Source organism: Lipotes vexillifer, unplaced genomic scaffold (assembly GCF_000442215.2).
Source record: "Lipotes vexillifer unplaced genomic scaffold, Lipotes_vexillifer_v1.1 scaffold456, whole genome shotgun sequence".
Taxonomy (NCBI): Eukaryota; Metazoa; Chordata; class Mammalia; order Artiodactyla; family Lipotidae; genus Lipotes; species Lipotes vexillifer.
The window spans coordinates 437,088-457,529 of NW_006789438.1; the positions used below are offsets into that span (position 1 = coordinate 437,088).

At 36.3% G+C, this 20,442-nt stretch overlaps 1 protein-coding gene across 1 annotated transcript in view; it reads right to left on the bottom strand.

Annotated features, from left to right (window-relative positions):
• BBOX1 (gamma-butyrobetaine hydroxylase 1) overlaps positions 1 to 20,442 on the bottom strand; it is a 78,329-nt gene that overhangs the window by 19,388 nt on the left and 38,499 nt on the right. Inside the window, exons 4-5 of the mRNA XM_007462603.1 lie at positions 5,681 to 5,786; positions 725 to 921 (exon numbers count right to left, since the gene is read on the bottom strand). Of these exons, the coding sequence (XP_007462665.1) occupies positions 725 to 921; positions 5,681 to 5,786 (303 nt within the window). The remainder of the gene's footprint in view (positions 1 to 724; positions 922 to 5,680; positions 5,787 to 20,442) is intronic.

Below are 20,442 nucleotides of genomic sequence, written 5' to 3' on the forward strand. Positions count from 1 at the left end.
GTAGGGAACATATGAGTTTTTGGCATCAGTCTGGGGAGATGTCACTGTTTCATTCTCAGCCCTTGTGGTTCAGGTGAGGCTGACCTTACTCCAGAGATGAACATGTGAAATAGGGACAGCCAGTCAGAATTCTCTGACTTCCTAGCCGTGGTGATTGCTTCCAGTATAGACTTGAACACACGTTGAGCAGCGAATCTACATCTTTGTGTTAGCTATTGGGAAATAAGTGTTTTCTGTGTGCTGTGATTACCAGCTCTAATAACAATGAAAACTTGGAGCTTCTATTGATTATCCTTGAAAATGAAACCAACACAGAGGATATGTTGGCTAAGAGGTGAAGGAAAAAAAGAGATCAATATCAGATGATATTTTTAAACTCCTGGACCTACCTAATTTGAGTTATATTTTTTCACTTCTGAAAGGGTCCTGATTAGCATACAATCACACTGATTATAACTCTGTAGAACTTATATTTTTAAAATGAAGTATACATGAAGTCTTAGTTACTTTTCTTATATTGATTAAGAACAGGGAATTTGATAAAGAATTTTTTTAATGGTGATACTGTTCTTTTTTCCTCTTTCATTCAAGAACTGGATTAAACAGTTAATAAAAACTAAAGCTCGGGAGTTAACTGAATTTTTCTGTTGTTTAAGCTTTAGGTTAATGAAGCCTTTGCTGTCAACAGTTTTACTGCTCTGACAAATTTAGAAACAGTACTTACTCTATAATTTTGTGTTTGGATTGTACGGAGAAATCACAGTAATCCACTCCAATGTCTGTAAAGTCCACAAAGGTGGAGGACAGAATCTGGAATGCCCAAGGATTTTTTTCCTTGAGCTTTTGGCATACGTTAAATCCATCTACAATTTCTGAATCACCCCCAGTGACTGTTTGCTTTATGCAGTGCAGAAGCTGAACCTATGAAAAGAAACAGAGAGCTATGTTTTAAAATGGTATGCACTTAACATTTTTGACAGTTTTAAGAAAAGATTCATAAAAGTTACTGAATTAAAATCAGCAAACCTTTTATATCTGTCTCTTTGGTGACAACAGAGAAAGAGGTTAGGGAGAAAAAGTTGCTTGTAATCAATAATTTATAGTTCAAACATTATTACAGTTGAAGACAAGGGCACAGGCATATAATGTTCATTAGTAAACAAAAGGCACAGATCATAAGAGCAGCAATCTTTTGAGTGAGCACTCTGTGTTGACTTTACAGAGGAGATGGGATTTAACATGGGCAAAGGAGGATGGATAAAATTTTGGATACATAGAATGGAATGGTAAGAGCTAATCAGGTGGCAGTGTTGATGGGTATGCAAAAATGCATATTTCACTGGGTCTCAAAAAGTTTGGCTGCGGTAGAGGGTCACAACTGGGAATAGTAGATCCAGCTGGAAAGGTAATCTAGGATTTCATCAGGGAGAGTCTGGAATGTCAGATGAAAGATATTGGACTTTCTTGTGCACAGAGGGGAATTGTTAAAGTCTTTTGAATATGGAAGTAACGTAGTCAAGACTGAGTTGGAAATTATTAGTCTAGTGGTGTTGACAAGAGATATATTTTTTAAGGGGGGGAACTAGTGAGAGAGTAACTACTTGAGAATCTAATGCAGTAGTTCAAGCATAATGATAAGGGAATGAGGAAGGATGTGGCTATGAGGATGAATAAGCCCAAGGTACACTGGGAATGAGAAACCAAAAGGAGTGTTAGTTACTTTTACTAAGAGTCAGGGGAAAATGTTTAACATTATTTCATTTTGAAAAACAAAATGTAGTAATATTTTAACAATATTCTTTTGAATGGAGTTGATTTGTTTTCCTCGGTTTTATCATTCTTTTTGGTAAGTCAGCGTGGGTGGGTGATTTTGAATACCTAAATTTTTAATACCTAAATTTAGACAGTAATTTTTCTGCTTAAAGAAACTAACACTATTCAGCTTAAAGAAACTAACACTATAAACTAAAACTTCCTCTTTACTGAACAAAATAAAAATAAAAGCCAGTGTCTGACAGTTCTTGTAGAAAGGAAGAGGCAAATATGATCAAATACTCAGACTAGGGGGATATCAGTATAAGTGGGGAAAATATCTATTTGGCTTGGTTATCTCCGTAGATGGCTAGGGCAGTGCTGTCCATTAGAACTTTCTGTGTTGATGGAAATGTTCTTCTGTGCTGCCCAATATTGTAGTCCCTAGTCCTGTACAACTACTGTGCACTTGAAATGTGGTTAGTGTGACTTAATTAGCTTAAATTACAATGTAAACAATCATAGGTGACTAGTGACTACTATACTGGATAGTGCAGATCTAGAACACAAATTCTGCTTCCTCCCAAGTCCACAAAAAATTTCTCAATATTTAAAATTTTATACATACTTGATCTTAAATTATGATGTTATGATGCATATTTATTAATTCCTCACAACAGTCCTTAGAATTCGATAATTTCATCTCCATTATATAGATGAAGAAACAGAGTCAGGTGTAAACACTGGCCAGCTGGTAAGAACTCTGCTAATACATGGCAAAGCTAATGTTCAAACCTCAGCCTATTTGCTTCAAAGTCCTCATACAGCAAGTTCCTTTCCTGTAATAGGAGAAGTCCCTTTACAGTACTTTTACTAATTTAGTATTATGTGGTGTGTGTGTTTATGTGTTTTGTAAACTTAAACTTCCATTACAGGTTGATAATACCTTATTTTCTGCTATTAGGAGATAACTGATCTAAATGAATAATGGTTCAGTCCTTAAACTGATGCCATTTTTTTTTAAGCTTGAAAACATATGTACATAAGCTGACCAAGTCATTGTAGAGAATTATCTCATCGCCAGGGTAATGAGGGGTGAAACAGCATGATTAAAAATAAGATGAAATGGAAATATCAAACTCAAGTCTTCCAAACTCCAAGAAGGCAAAGCAATAGCATAACTTTGTCTTTGGGAGAATCTGAGTGTTCTTATACTCTGCCATAATGAAGTCACAGAATATTGCAAATACAAATCTTAAAAAAAAAGGTCAGCTGATGTCTTTTACATGTGGCAAGGCCAACTAATAATCTTCTTTTGTATATTTGCATTTTAATGCCATCTTATGAAAGAAAAAAGACGATGGAGCCAGACAATACTTTCATCGTGAATTCAAAAGGTAAATATACGCCTGATGTGTATAAAACCAAATTTGATGTCATGTAAGTCATTGAGAACCAAAAATATTTTCTTTTTAAATGTTACTTTATGGCAGCATGTGACTTTTGGCCCAAAGACAGTGAAGGAAGCAACATCTGTGTTTCATTAAAGATGTCTCCTTATCCTCCCCCAAGTGATTGAAATTGATCAAACTGAACTCTCAACAGGTCACTCATTATCCAGATCATTTCATCTGTACTGAAAAGAGCATTGATATATTTTATTTGTTATAAAAGAGCTCAAACTTTGGTTTAATCCCTGAATAATTCAAAATGGAAATTTAAACAATAGCACAAGCAGGTGGCTACATTTTATTCATTATTTTACTAGAATCTAGACATTTCAGGAATCATTTTTTATTTAAAAACCTCCTATCAGATCACTTAGATTTGGATATTGCACTTGCTGGAGAGATTGGTACAATTTTGTGGCATTTTTAAACCTCTTTTTGGCATATTTATTAAGTCTCTATTACATGCAAGGTGCTGGGTTAAGTCTTGAAATTTATGGAAGTATGATTCAATTCCTGTATTTCAAGAGTTTGTAATATATGACAATGTCTATAAATAATCAACATTTTATAGAAATTATGGTAATTAGAAAGTCCAACTCAAGATCCCTATGGTGTGGGAAAAACTTGATGGAGGCCTGGTTTCAAGTTCAAGTTCCCTATTAATCAGATGTCACCCTGTGAAAGTATTTAACCATGCTGGGTACCATTTCGTCATTTAACATAAAAAGACATGATATCTCCTGTCTACCTTAACGGAATTCTAAGAGGCATCAAATAAAGCAATATAAGTAAAAATGCTTTGAAAGAATATAAAATGCAGAAAAAAAATGTAAAATGTTATGAAAATGTCAAGCCTTATACTTCAGGGACATTTATGAAGTCATTTAGTCACTTTTCCATAGACTTTCAATTTTAACCCAGAAACAAACATAAACTCATAAAAAGCAGATAATTAAAAAATTCAAATAGAATCTAGTTTTCTAGTCTAATTTTTAAAACTTTATTCCATTTAACTTCTCCAACCTGTCTTTGGCAGATGAACTGAGCTGATTAGTTTGGCTTTTAGCCCTCAGGCTTTTAAAAAATTTCTGGACCACATTTAAAACAAATCACATTGTGTGACTTCCCCTCAATCCATACCCAAAAAGGTGACTATTGAGGGTCATTTCACTGTCCTCATTTAGTTCAGAAATATCATGTGGTGTTTTACAATCAACAAAATAAAATACGTGAAGTCAAATACTAGACCAGCTTAGTTAATACTGATGAGGACAATGGGTAACAAAGGCACAGGGAAAATGTGTCCAGTCAATATGATGAAACACACAGGAATTTTGATTTTCCCTCATTTCACCTTCATTAGCTAGAGAACTGCCCCAAATTTCCATTTACCTTTGAAGATATAAATTTCTGTGTGGCTATTTCATTTAGTCTCATTTAGCTCTAAAAATAGGAACAAAATATCTTTTCAAAGGTAGTTTCCTGACCATTTATTTCTTGGTTTAACAAAATGATGCCTTTGTAAAAATGTAGCTGGTTTAGTAAAATGGTAACTTTGTAACAATGTAGTGGAAGAGGAGGCTTCCAGAAAATCTGGAGGATTTGTGGTTCCATGGTGAACATCTCCCTCCTCAATGAAGTATCTGATAGCTGGGAGAGTAGATGATTTCCACAACCAGACAGGGTTATTCTGCTTCTTGTATTCATACTCCTTTGTGGTACATCTTTGCAGCTTCTCCCATAAAAGGTGGCCTCTATTTCCTCACCCCTTGAATCTGGGCTAAACTTATGACCTGCTTTGACCAATAAAACATGGCAGAGATGACATTCTGCTGATTAAGGGGAGAGGATGACAGATCAGATGGAGCAGGGGCAAGTCATCTCAGCTACCACCTAGGTCAACCAGTCCCTAGCAGACTCAGCAACTGCAGAACTACCCAGCTGAACACAGCCCAAATTGTAAAGACATGAGCTAAGTAAATGGCTGTTCTTTTAAGCTGTGAAGTTATGGAGTGGGTTTTTTTTTGTTTTTTTTTGGGTTTTTTTGCAGCAATAGGTGATATGAATGGTGGCCATGTGACTTTGTGGGAAAAACTCTACATTGTGTTCCCTGGTTTTATTTTCTCTTTTAAGTCTCTTGGGAATGGTAAATGTGCAAAAAGACCTCAAGATGTACCACTGTGGTAAAATGTCTTGGCAAAGCAACAAATGCCAATAGTTATTTCCAGGGAGAAATGAAGAAATGTTTAAAAAAACCCAAAACAAACAAACAATAAAACATGAAAATCTTCTATTCCTTGGGAATATGAGGCTATTCAGGATTTAAGTGCAGAGATTTTCTGAGTTTGGATTGTGTTTGGAGAAAGATCTACATAAGACAAATTAACTAGTGAAACATATAATCTTCTAGGCTCAAAATGCAGGAGGATATTAGTCCTTGGCCTGCCTTGTGGAAAATATGTTGAGGCTCACCTTACCCCAGGTGGATGATGGAGGGCTGGATAATCAGTGTGAAAGCTTAGCTTCCCAGTTGTGTAAGCCACGTTGTTTGCGTCAATTTTGTCTTGCACTTGCCAAGTGTGTCTGTAAAATACAAGAAACGTGTTTAAACAGGCTGTCACTAAGTCAGAGGAAATGTGTTAGAATGAACTTGAGACATGGGGCAAATGGAAACTTCATTTTATGAAATAATTACCATAATGACTATGAGTCAGGAAAAGAGTCTGACCTTTCTTTGTCCAAAGTAACCTTTTCAGAATCAACATCTCCTCATTTCTCTTCTCCTCTCCAAAAAAGAGTGCAGAATTTATAAAGAGATGTATATGGGTGTAGGTTATGTTTTTTAATAGCTTAATGCAGTTGAAAAAATGATTCATTGAGGCAAAATTTACAGAACATAAAATGAACCACTTTAAAGTGAACACTTCAGAAGCATTTAGAACATTTACAATGTTGGTAACCAACACCTCTTTCTGTCTAGTTTCAAAACACTTCCATCACTCCAAACTAAAACCTCTTACTCATTAAGCAGTTTCTTCGCATTCTGTCCTCTTTCCAGTCTCTGGCAAACAACAATCTGCTTTCTATCTCTATGGATTTACCTCTTTTGGCTATTTAATGTAAATAGAATCATACAATATGTGACTTCTTGTGTCTGGCTTCTTTGACTTAACATAATATTTTTGAGATTCATCCATGTTGTAGCATGTATCAGTACTTCATTCTCTTTTATGGTTGAATAATGTCCTATTGTATGGATATACCACAATGTTTCTATCCATTCATCATTTGATGGACATTTGCGCTGTTGCTACTCTTTGGTTATTGTGAATATTGCTGGTTTGAACATGTGAACATGTTCAAGAACATGCATTTATTTGAATAACTGTTCTCAAATTTTTTGGGGGGGTAATACTTAGGAGTGGAATTATGGGATTATGTCATAATTATATCTTTAACTTTTTGAGGAAACACCAAATTGTTTGCCACAACAGCTGAGCCATTTTATATTCTCACCAGCAATGTGTGAGGGTTCCAATTTCTCCACATCCTCACTACACTTGTTGTCTGTTGTTTGTTTTTTTTAAATTATTTATAGCCATCTTAGTGGGTGTGAAGTGGTAGCTTGTGGGTTTGATTTGTGATATCCTAATAACTAAAGATGTTGAGCAACTTTTCGTGTGCTTGTTGGGCATTTGTATATCTACTTTAAAGAAATGTATTCAAGTATTTTTCCCATTTTAAAATTGTCTCTTTTTTTTTGTTAAGTTGTAAGAGTTCTTTATATATCTGAGATACTAGATCCTTAGATACATGATTTGCAAATACTTTTGCCTCTTCTGTAGGTTGTCTTTTCATTTTCTTGGAATGTCCTTTGATGTTCAAAGTTTTTAATTTTGATAAAGTCCTATTAATTTATATTTGTTGCTGTTTTTGGTGTTATATGTATGAATCTACTGCCTAATTCAAGGTTATGAATATTTACCCCTATGTTTTCTCTTAAGAATTTAATGATTTTAGCTCTATAATTGACCCACTTGGAATTATTTTTTTATAAGTGGTGTAAGAGGTCCTAGTTCATTCTTTTGCATGTGGGTATACAGTTGTCCTAGTACCATTCGTTGAAGAGAGTATTCTTTCCCCATTGAATGGTTTCAGCACCCTTGTTAAACATCAGTCAGCTATAGATGTACGGGTTTATTTCTGCACTTTCACTTATATTCCATTAGTCTATATGTCTATCCTATCCCAGTACCACAATATTTTGATTACTGTTGATTTGTAGTAAGTTTTAAAATCAGGAAGGGTAAGTCCTCCAACTTTATTCTTTTCAATATTGTTTTGGCTATTCAGAACCCCTTGCAATTTCCTATCAATTTGAGGATTGGATTTTTCCATTTATGCCAAAAGGCCATTGGAATTTTGGCAAGGACTGCATTGACCCTGTAGCCCACTTTGGTTAGTATTGATATCTTTAACTATATTATATCTTACAATTCATGAATATAGGATGTCCTTCCATTTATTAGATCTTCAATTTCATTCAGCAACATTTTGTAGTTTTCATTTTACAAGCCTTTCACCTCCTTGGTTAAATTTATTCATAGGTATTTTATTCTTCTAGATGCTAGTATAAATGGAATTGTTTTCTTAATTTCCTTTTCAGACTGTTCATTGCTGATATACATAAAACAACTGACTTTTTTGCATGGATCTTGTATCCTCCAACTTTGTTGCATTCATTTATTAGCTCCAGTAACATTTTTGTGCATTCTTTTGGGTTTTTTACATACACGATCATGCCATCTGGGAAGAGAGATAGATTTACTTCTTCCTTTATCATTTGGATGCCTTTATTTCTATTTTTTGCCTAATTGCTCTTGTCGAAACTTCTAGTACAATGTCTAGTACAATGTTTTTACCACAATAAGTGGTAAAAAACAGCATTCTGTCTTATTCCTGATCTTAGGGAGAACTTAATGAAGTTTTACTTACACTCTTGTAACTTCACTCAGATCAAGAAACAGAACTTTGGGGGGGTTGTTGAAAGATTGCGGAGGAGTAAGACGCGGAGATCACCTTCCTCCCCACAAATACACCAGAAATACATCTACATGTGGAACAACTCCTACAGAACACCTACTGAATGCTGGCAGAAGACCTCAGACCTCCCAAAAGGCAAGAACCTCCCCACGTATCTGGGTAGGGCAAAAGAAAAAATTAATTAAAAACAGAGACAATAGAATAGGGACGGCACCTGCACCAGTGGGAGGGAGCTGTGAAGGAGGAAAGGTCTCCACACACTAGGAAGCCCCTTCGCGGGCAGAGATTGCGGGAGGCGGAGCGGGGAGCTTCGGGGCCGCGGAGGAGAGCACAGCAACAGGGGTTAAAGCTACACAATCAATTTGATGTACCCTGCCTCTGTGGAATACATGAATAGACAGCGAATCATCCCAAATTGAGGAGGCGGACTTCTAGAGCAAGATCTATGATTTTTTCCCCTTTTCCTCTTTTTGTGAATGTGTATGTGTATGCTTCTGTGTGAGATCTTGTCTGTATAGGTTTGCTTCCACCATTTGTCCCAGCGTTCTATCCGACCATTTTTTTTTTTAATTTTTTTCTTAATAATTAATTTTAATTTAAAGAACTCTGTTATACTTTACCTTCTTTCTATCTTTCCTTCCTTCCTTCCCTTTTTGAGACAACGAATCGTCCCAAATTGAGGAGGTGGACTTGGAGAGCAAGTTTTATGATTTTTTCCACTTTACCTCTTTTTGTGAGGGTATATGTGTATGCTTCTATGTAAGATTTTGTCTCTATAACTTTGCTTCCACCATTTGTCCTAAGGTTCTATCCTTCCCTTTTTTTTTTCCTCTAAATAATTATTTTTTTAATTCAATAACTTTATTATACTTTATTTTATTTTACTGTATCTTCTTTCTTTCTGTATTTTTTCCTTCCTTCCCTCATTCCTTCCTTCCTTCCCTCCTCCCTCCCTCCCTCCTTTCTTTCCTTCTTGCCTTCTTCCTTTCTTTTCTTCTTTCTTTCTTTCTTCCTTCCCTCCTTCCTTCCTTCCCTCCTCTCTTTCTTTCTTTCTTTCTTTCTTTCCTATTTCCTCCTACTTATACTAATTCTCTCTACTTTCTCTCCCTTTTATTCTGAGCCGAGTGGATGAAAGGCTCTTGCTGCTCCAGCCAGGAGTCAGGACTCTGCCTCTGAGGTGGGAGAGCCAACTTCAGAACACTCGTCAAGAAGAGACCTCCCAGCCCCACATAATATCAAACGGCGAAAATCTCCCAGAGATCTCCATCTCAACACCAGCACCCAGCTTCGCTCAACGACCAGCAAGCTACAGTGCTGGACAACCTATGCCAACCATATAGCAAAACAGGAACACAACCCCACCCACTAGCAGAGAGGCTGCCTAAAATCATAATAAGTCCACAGACACCCCAAAACACACCACCAGACGTGGACCTGCCCACTAGAGAGACAAGATCTAGCCTCATACACCACAACACAGCCACTAGTCCCCTCCACCAGGAAGCCTACACAACGCACTGAACCAACCTTAGCCACTGGAGACAGACATCAAAAACAACGGGAGCTACGAACTTGCAGCCTGCAAAAAGGTGAACCCAATCACAGTAAGATAAGCAAAATGAGAAGACAGAAAAACACACAGCAGATGAAGGAGCAGGATAAAAACCCACCAGACCTAACAAATGAAGAGGAAATAGGCAGTCTACCTGAAAAAGAGTTCAGAATAATGATAGTAAAGATGATCCAAAATCTTGGAAATAGAATGGACAAAATGCAAGAAGCAGTTAACAAGGACCTAGAAGAAATAAAGATGAAACAGACAATGATGAACAACACAATAAATGAAATGAAAAATACTCTAGATGGGATCAATAGCAGAATAAATGAGGCAGAAGAACGGATAAGTGACCTGGAAGATAAAATAGTGGAAATAACTACTGCAGAGCAGAATAAAGAAAAAAGAATGAAAAGAACTGAGGACAGTCTCAGAGACCTCTGGGACAACATTAAACGCACCAACATTCGAATTATAGGGGTTCCAGAAGAAGAAGAGAAAAAGAAAGGGACTGAGAAAATATTTGAAGAGATTATAGTTGAAAACTTCCCTAATATGGGAAAGGAAATCGTTAATCAAGTCCAGGAAGCACAGAGAGTCCCATACAGGATAAATTCAAGGAGAAATACGCCAAGACACATATTAATCAAACTGTCAAAAACTAAATACAAAGAAAGCATATTAAAAGCAGCAAGGGAAAAACAACAAATAACACACAAGGGAATCCCCATAAGGTTAACAGCTGATCTCTCAGCAGAAACTCTACAAGCCAGAAGGGAGTGGCAGGACATACTGAAAGTGATGAAGGAGAAAAACCTGCAACCAAGATTACTCTACCCAGCAAGGATCTCATTCAGATTTGATGGAGAAATTAAAACCTTTACAGACAAGCAAAAGCTGAGAGAGTTCAGCACCACCAAACCAGCTTTACAACAAATGCTAAAGGAACTTCTCTAGACAAAAACACAAGAGAAGGAAAAGTCCTATAATAACGAACCCAAAACAATTTAGAAAATGGGAATAGGAACATACATATCGATAATTACCTTAAATGTAAATGGACTAAATGCTCCCACCAAAAGACACAGATTGGCTGAATGGATACAAAAACAAGACCCATATATATGCTGTCTACAAGAGACCCACTTCAGACCTAGAGACACATACAGACTGAAAGTAAGGGGATGGAAAAAGATATTCCATGCAAATGGAAACCAAAAGAAAGCTGGAGTAGCAATTCTCATATCAGACAAAATAGACTTTAAAATAAGGACTATCAGAAGAGACAAAGAAGGACACTACATAATGATTAAGGGATCGATCCAAGAAGAAGATATAACAATTGTAAATATTTATGCACCCAACATAGGAGCACCTCAATACATAAGGCAAAAACTAGCAGCCATAAAAGGGGAAATCGACAGTAACACATTCATAGTAGGGGACTTCAACACCCCACTTTCACCAATGGACAGATCATCCAAAATGAAAATAAATAAGGAAACACAAGCTTTAAATGATACATTAAACAGGATGGACTTAATTGATATTTATAGGACACTCCATCCAAAAACAACAGAATACACATTTTTCTCAAGTGCTCATGGAACATTCTCCAGGATAGATCATATCTTGGGTCACAAATCAAGCCTTGGTAAATTTAAGAAAATTGAAATTATATCAAGTATCTTTTCCGACCACAACGCCATGAGATTAGATATCAATTATAGGAAAAGAGCAGTAAAAAATACAAACACATGGAGGCTAAACAATACACTACTTAGTAACGAAGTGATCACTGAAGAAATCAAAGAGGAAATTAAAAAATACCTAGAAACAAATGACAATGGAGATACAACGACCCAAAACCTATGGGATGCAGCAAAAGCAGTTCTAAGAGGGAAGTTTATAGCAATACAAGCCCACCTTAAGAAGCAGGAAACATCTCGAATAAACAACCTAACCTTGCACCTCAAGCAATTAGAGAAAGAAGAACAAAAAAACCCCAGAGTTAGCAGAAGGAAAGAAATCATAAAAATCAGATCAGAAATAAATGAAAAAGAAATGAAGGAAACAATAGCAAAGATCAATAAAACTAAAAGCTGGTTCTTTGAGAAGATTAACAAAATTGATAAACCATTAGCCAGACTCATCAAGAAAATAAGGGAGAAGACTCAAATCAATAGAATCAGAAATGAAAAAGGAGAAGTAACAACTGACACTGCAGAAATACAAAAAATCATGAGGGATTACTACAAGCAACTCTATGCCAATAAAATGGACAATCTGGAAGAAATGGACAAATTCTTAGAAATGCACAAACTGCCAAGACTGAATCAGGAAGAAATAGAAAATATGAACAGACCAATCACAAACACTGAAATTGAAACTGTGATTAAAAATCTTCCAACAAACAAAAGCCCAGGACCAGATGGCTTCACAGGCGAATTCTATCAAACATTTAGAGAAGAGCTAACACCTATTCTTCTCAAACTCTTCCAAAATATAGCAGAGGGAGGAACACTCCCAAACTCATTCTACGAGGCCACCATCACCTTGATACCAAAACCAGACAAGGATGTCACAAAGAAAGAAAACTACAGGCCAATATCACTGATGAACATAGATGCAAAAATCCTCAACAAAATACTAGCAAACAGAATCCAACAGCACATTAAAAGGATCATACACCATGATCAAGTGGGGTTTATTCCAGGAATGCAAGGATTCTTCAATATACGCAAATCTATCAATGTGATTAACCATATTAACAAATTGAAGGAGAAAAACCATATGATCATCTCAATAGATGCAGAGAAAGCTTTTGACAAAATTCAACACCCATTTATGATAAAAACCCTGCAGAAAGTAGGTGTAGAGGGAACTTTCCTCAATATAATAAAGGCCGTATATGACAAGCCCACAGCCAACATCATCCTCAATGGCGAAAAACTGAAAGCATTTCCACTAAGGTCAGGAACAAGACAAGGTTGCCCACTCTCACCACTCTTATTCAACATAGTTTTGGAAGTTTTAGCCACAGCAATCAGAGAAGAAAAGGAAATAAAAGGAATCCAAATCGGAAAAGAAGAAGTAAAGCTGTCACTGTTTGCAGATGACATGATACTATACATAGAGAATCCTAAAGATGCTACCAGAAAACTACTAGAGCTAATCAATGAATTTGGTAAAGTAGCAGGATACAAAATTAATGCACAGAAATCTCTGGCATTCCTATATACTAATGATGAAAAATCTGAAAGTGAAATCAAGAAAACACTCCCATTTACCATTGCAACAAAAAGAATAAAATATCTAGGAATAAACCTACCTAAGGAGACAAAAGACCTGTATGCAGAAAATTATAAGACACTGATGAAAGAAATTAAAGATGATACAAACAGATGGAGAGATATACCATGTTCTTGGATTGGAAGAATCAACATTGTGAAAATGACTCTACTTCCCAAAGCAATCTATAGATTCAATGCAATCCCTATCAAACTACCACTGGCATTTTTCACAGAACTAGAACAAAAAATTTCACAATTTGTATGGAAACACAAAAGACCCCGAATAGCCAAAGCAATCTTGAGAACAAAAAATGGAGCTGGAGGAATCAGGCTGCCTGACTTCAGACTATACTACAAAGCTACAGTAATCAAGACAGTATGGTACTGGCACAAAAACAGAAAGATAGATCAATGGAATAGGATAGAAAGCCCAGAGATAAACCCATGCACATATGGTCACCTTATCTTTGATAAAGGTGGCAGGAATATACAGTGGAGAAAGGACAGCCTCTTCAATAAGTGGTGCTGGGAAAATTGGATAGGTACATGTAAAAGTATGAGATTAGATCACTCCCTAACACCATACACAAAAATAAGCTCAAAATGGATTAAAGACCTAAATGTAAGGCCAGAAACTATCAAACTCTTAGAGGAAAACATAGGCAGAACACTCTATGACATAAATCACAGCAAGATCCTTCTTGACCCATCTCCTAGAGTAATGGAGATAAAAACAAAAATAAACAAATGGGACCTAATGAAACTTCAAAGCTTTTGCACAGCAAAGGAAACCATAAACAAGACCAAAAGACAGCCCTCAGAATGGGAGAAAATATTTGCAAATGAATCAACTGACAAAGGATTAATCTCTAAAATTTACAGGCAGCTCATGCAGCTCAATAACAAAAAAATAAACAACCCAATCCAAAAATGGGCAGAAGACCTAAATAGACATTTCTCCAAAGAAGATATACAGACTGCCAACAAACACATGAAAGAATGCTCAACATCATTAATCATTAGAGAAATGCAAATCAAAACTACAATGAGATATCATCTCACACCAGTCAGAATGGCCATCATCAAAAAATCTAGAAACAATAAATGCTGGAGAGGGTGTGGAGAAAAGGGAACACTCTTGCACTGCTGGTGGGAATGTGAATTGGTTCAGCCACTATGGAGAACAGTATGGAGGTTCCTTAAAAAACTACAAATAGAACTACCATATGACCCAGCAATCCCACTACTAGGTATATACCCTGAGGAAACCAGAATTCAAAAAGAGTCATGTACCAAAATGTTCATTGCAGCTCTATTTACAATAGCCCGGAGATGGAAACAGCCTAAGCGCCTATCGTCGGATGAATGGATAATGAAGATGTGGCACATATATACAATGGAATATTACTCAGTCATAATAAGAAACGAAATTGAGCTATTTGTAATGAGGTGGATAGACCTAGAGTCTGTCATACAGAGTGAAGTAAGTCAGAAAGAGGACAAATACCGTATGCTAACACATATATATGGAATTTAAGAAAAAAAAAATATTATGAAGAACCTAGGGGTAAAATAGGAATAAAGACACAGACCTACTGGAGAACAGTTTTGAGGGTATGGGGAGGGGGAAGGGTGAGGTGTGATAGGGCGAGAGAGAGACATGGACATATATATACTAACAAACGTAAGGTAGATAACCAGTGGGAAGCAGCCGCATGGCACAGGGATACCGGCTTGGTTCTCTGTGGCTGCCTGGAGGGGTGGGATAGGGAGGGTGGGAGGGAGGGAGACAAAGAGGGAAGAGATATGGGAACATATGTATATGTATAACTGATTCACTTTGTTATAAAGCAGAAACTAACACACCATTGTAAAGCAGTTATACCCCAATAAAGATGTTAAAAAAAAAAAAAAAAAAGAAACAGAACTTTAAGCTCAAACATATGCCCTGCCCCAGTCACCATCCTTTCTCTCTTCTCTAGAATAACCATGCCTGTGACTTCTATATTTATCATTTCTTTGCATTTCTTTACATATTTATTCCCTGAACATGTATCCTAAGACACTATGTTTAATCTTGCCCATTAGAAACAATTGTTATGTCTTTTAAGTCTCTTAATCTATATGTTTCTCTTCCAGCCTATACTTCTTACAATTTATTATTTGAAGAAGTTAGTGAATTTGCCCTATAGAGTTCCTCACAGCCTGGACTTTGCAGATTGTATACTCATGGTGTAGTTCAACATGTTCCCTGTCCTCTGTGTTTCTGGAAAATTGACAGCTAAGTGCAGAGGCTTGGGCAGACTCTCTCTTCTCTCTTTGACAAAACTGTAGATGTGATTGTGTTCTTTTATTACAAGGCACAGAATATCTAGATGTCTTTCTTTTTGTGATATTTGTTGCTCGTGCTCAATAGCTAGACCCACTAATTCACTGGAGATTCCAAATAGTGAAATACCAAATTAATAATTTCTTTTTTATTTATCAGTTGGAATACTTTTAAAAAGATTCATTTTCCCTCATCTACTATTTGTTTACCCCATATAATAGCTTAAATAGGGATGATGAGATAAATGCTTGATTCTTTCCTTTATTTACCATTTTGCTATGTAATGGGTTAGTTTTCTACCACTCCAAGATGAATAATGTTTTTTAAAAAGTAACATCATTGATGAAAATGGATTAAAATTAAATAGAGGTAATGGTTTCACAACATTGCCAATGTACTAAATGACAGAGAAATGCACATGTTAAAATGGTTAATTTTATGTTATGCCAATTTTACCTCTATTACCAAAGAATAGCTTGACTTAAACGTTATAAAAAGTTAATTAAAAAAATAACTAGAGATTACTTGCAACTCTGTGGCAAGAGAAGCAACCGTTATTCAGATTTTGTAAGGCTTTTCCTTGGAAGATTGAAACAATGGGTAATTGGAAGGAAGCTGTGTCTCAAAGTAAACCAAAGCTGATTTGAAAAGATGTCACTATACATGCATGCCATTTTATTGCTGTTATAATGTCTATTTGTTAATTTATGTTCATATTAAGTCATTTTCAATAAATATATATTGAAATAACCTATTCTATTCCAGGTATTGTTTTAGCATTAGTAATATAGTAGGGAACAAAAAGGACAAACAAGTAATCACCAAATCTAATATCAGATAGAGATAAGTGCTATAAAGAAAATAAAGCAAGGCAAGGAGATAAGGTTTGGGGCCCGGAGAACATCATGGTGGAAATGATGCTTTGGGAAGTACTCTAGAAAGAGCTGAAATTTTTCATAGAAACCTGAATTAAATAAGGGAAGGAGAAATGTGAATGTCTGAGAGATGTATTTGAGGCAGAGGAATCTGAAATGAAAAGGTTGGGCTTCATCCCCATTCTCTGGGACTGAGAATGAAACTAGCTATTTTGCTCTGTTTTTTTTTTTTTTTTTTTTTTTTCTCATTTAAATTTAGGTTGGAAAGCCTGGTATAGCTTTCATTAAAATTAAAGAGCCATCCATATGTGGGCATGAACTGTAAAGAGACCTTTACAGGAGAAAAGGGTATGTATAGCCTGCTGCAACTCAAGTATGAGTCAGGCAATCCATTATATTGTTGTGACTATAGCCAAGAAATACATGTTCTCTATGAAGTTCATGTCACTCCATGGTCCATATATAATACAGACTCAGACTATTGTCAACATCAGCATTCCAAGAATAATCTACATATAGGAAGGGATTTAGGATACAAAAAGAGTAATTTCATCAAATTATAGAATATATAATGTCTTCTAAGAAGATGATGCTGTTGACACTGTCAGGAGGAAATTACTTTATTTAGATTTTCTGTCCAAGAGTGATGATGGTTTTGCTTTGATCCATCTACATTCTCTTTCCTGGTTCCTCCTACGATCAAGGGTAAATGAACTGAGTTTTGCTGTGGCCAAGAGCTGGCTGAGATTCAAGGTGCAAGCTTTAGGCAGGGGACAGATCTTTTCTTTGACACTAACTGGCTTCTACAGGGATGGGGCTTGCGACTTGGCTTCTTCAAAGCAGTTCTCCAGCCCTCTGAGCTAACTGGCAGGGGACGGTAAACATTTTATAGCCCTAAAGTGTCTTAGGCACGGTATGGGATGTATAGCCTAAAAGTCTATGCTCACACATAATGATAAATCTCAGGAAAGGAGTTTGCCAGTTCCAATCATAAAACCTTCTCTTAATAGTTATAGCATAAGTCTGGAAAAATCTTAGAAATGTCATTTGATTTACCTTTCTACCTCCTTATAGAAATGAGTCATGCCAGGAAGGCTTCTATGACTCTAAGCTTTCACTTATCCTTCTCAAATCCAAATCTCCAATGAAACATAGCAGAAATAAATGCAAGCATGATCCATTGGCCTGTGTAGAAAGCATTTTTAAAAAGTCCGCTTGTGGAGCCTTAGTGAGATTAGGGTGTACTGACATGCACCTCTTATTAGTGACATATTCTTAGGTTGTTCTAAGAAAGGAAACAACTCAAGCAGATTATCAGGAGCTGTCATGCAATAGAGGTGCAGGACCAGATTGTTCTAAAGTGGAAGAAGCAGGCTCAGTGTAGCATCTAAATCTGTTGGTGTAGACTTGCTTGTAATTGTACTTGGGGAAGGTAATTGTCACTGTACAAATAATACTGCTTTTGCCAAAGATGTTATTAAACAAGCCTAAGTATTTTCACTGAGCTATACATGTCATTCTCAACATTTAATTAGAACTTTCCCTATTTTTCCTCATCTATTCAAGAATTTTGTCAAAATCTTCTGTACATTAAAATCATGATGTTAAGGTAGCACTGTATTTCATGGAATTGTTTTGAATGCTAATTTACTAGATTCACCCTAATCTAGATAGCTAGTCATAGATACCATGGCATTTCATGATATTAATAGTGTTTTGTAACAAATTTGAATCCTTCAGTATTTATGGAATGCTGAAATTTTGTTTTCACCAGATTTTTTCTTTATACCCTGGGTGATAGATTTTATACTCTTTTGGTTAGTGGCTCGCACTTGGAAAATCATGCTGAATTTATTTGTAATCTTTTTCTTTTTTGAAGTACTATTTATATGAAAAGATGTTCTAAACCTGCAACCTGGATTTATTGTCCCCAGCAGTTACAACCTCCAATGTTGACCTGCTGCAAACTCTTATTGTCAGATATAAGAAAGAATGCCTTTTTTGAACATCATTACTTATCCCATTGTATCGAAAACATAATGTTCATATCTTATTTTTATTTTTTAAGTTTTAACATGGAAAACACTCTCCTAGCTAAAATAAACCAAAAAAAAATTATAGTTAACCATCTAAAGGAATACCATATTGCTTATTATTTCTAACTATAGTTGTGATGCTTCCACATGTGACTTGCTAGATGCAGTCACTCATCAGACATCCAGATATTTTTCCATTATCATTTATTAGACACATACAACGGACCAGGAACTGAGGATGCAGAAGTGAATAGAACAGACATGGCACTTGCACTTCATGGAACTTACAGTTTATGCAGAAGACATATTAGTGTGATTTATCTTCCAAAGCTAACGTACAACGTGTTATGAGAGTAAAGAATGACAGTCAGGTGGAGACCTGAAGATTGAGTAGGATTTACGTAGAAGGCTAAAGGGCATTGCAGGCAGAAAAAAATAGCTTGTGAGAAGGCCTAGTGGAGGGAAAGAATATGATCTATCAGAGGATGTGAGAGATGAGCAAGGAAGATTTGCTCAATGGCTATTCTTGGCTTCTCTTCAAATTTCTGCCTCCCTATAGTCCTGTAAAGTCTTACAAAAAAAAAAAAAATCTCATTACAGCAGGGAACTGAACAGCTCCATTAAACATAAAGATATGAAGTAAACAAGGAGGATTCTGGAATGTTGGTGGTGACAAAGTTTTTAATCTCTCTGAATTCTCTCTGCAAGACATCTAGAGTACACACCCCAAAACTCAGTGACAATATCTAATCAAAATTAGGTGACAAGATATTTCCATGAACCGCCAAAATGAGTGAGTATAGAGATGGCCTTCCAAAGCAACTGTGTAGGAGGAAGCAGAGGGAAGCAACTAGATATCTGATGGACCTGAAAAATTCCCAAATTACTGACAGATATTCACTGGAAAGTGCAGTAGGGCAACTTGAGAATGGTAATTAAATCTGGGAAGGGATTTTGACATTCCACTATAGCTGAATACAAGAGGTCTATAGTAAGGAGTTGGAATAGTCTGAGCATCATGAACTCTAAAATCTTACCAAATTCCCTTCCATGATAAAGCTTCCTTCTGAGAAAAAGATCCTATGTTGAGCATTACAGGGACAAAGGAAAAAGGTCTAGATGAAAGTAAAGGAGAAGGACTGGGAGGTCTTAGAACGTTATTGCCCATAATTTTGAAATATAGCTTAAAACCATAACTTATAAAAGGTTTCTGAATCACATCTCCCTTTAATAGTTAAGAAAACACATTTTATATAAAGATAAGCAACATACAAATGATTAAGGTTTAGTCTCATAGTTAATTTATAAAAGAGAAAGAATAAATAGTGAAATAGCACACCTACAGAAAATACATGATAGAAGGATATGCCCCTAAAAGATGAAAAATATATTTTTTTCTGTTTCTAACTTCTATTTTCTACTTATAGCTACTTCTAATGAATCCAGAAGACTTTGGTACAATATATGAAAGAATAACTTACATAAGAAGCAGAAACTCAAAAATGGGATGATATACTCAGAAAAGAAAAAAACAATTAAAAATCATTAGAAAATGAAGACTAAATTAGAAGAAATACAAGATCAAATAAGCATAACAAATAGTGCCTTTGGATGACTACAGGATGAAAGGGAGGAAAATTTAAATGTCAAAAAAAAAAAAAAAAAAGAAAGAGATGGACCTTCAAGATGGCCTGAGGAGTAAGATGTGATCACCTTCCCCTCCAAAAATACATCAAAAATACATCTACACGTGGAACAGCTCCTACAGAACACCTACTGAATGCTGGCAGAAGACCTCAGACCTCCCAAAAGGCAAGAAACTTCCCACGTACCTGGGTAGGGCAAAAGAAAAAAAGAAAAAACAGACACAAAAGAATAGGGACGGGACCTGCACATCTGGGAGGGAGCTGTGAAGGAAGAAAAGTTTCTACACACTAGGAAGCCCCTTCACTGGCAGAGACAGGGGGTGGGTGGGAGGGAAGCTTCAGAGCCATGGAGGAGAGCACAGCAACGGGGGTTCAGAGGGCAAAGCGGGGAGATTCCCGCACAGGGGATCGGTGCCGACCGGCACTCACCAGCCCGAGAGGCTTGTCTGCTCACCCGCCGGG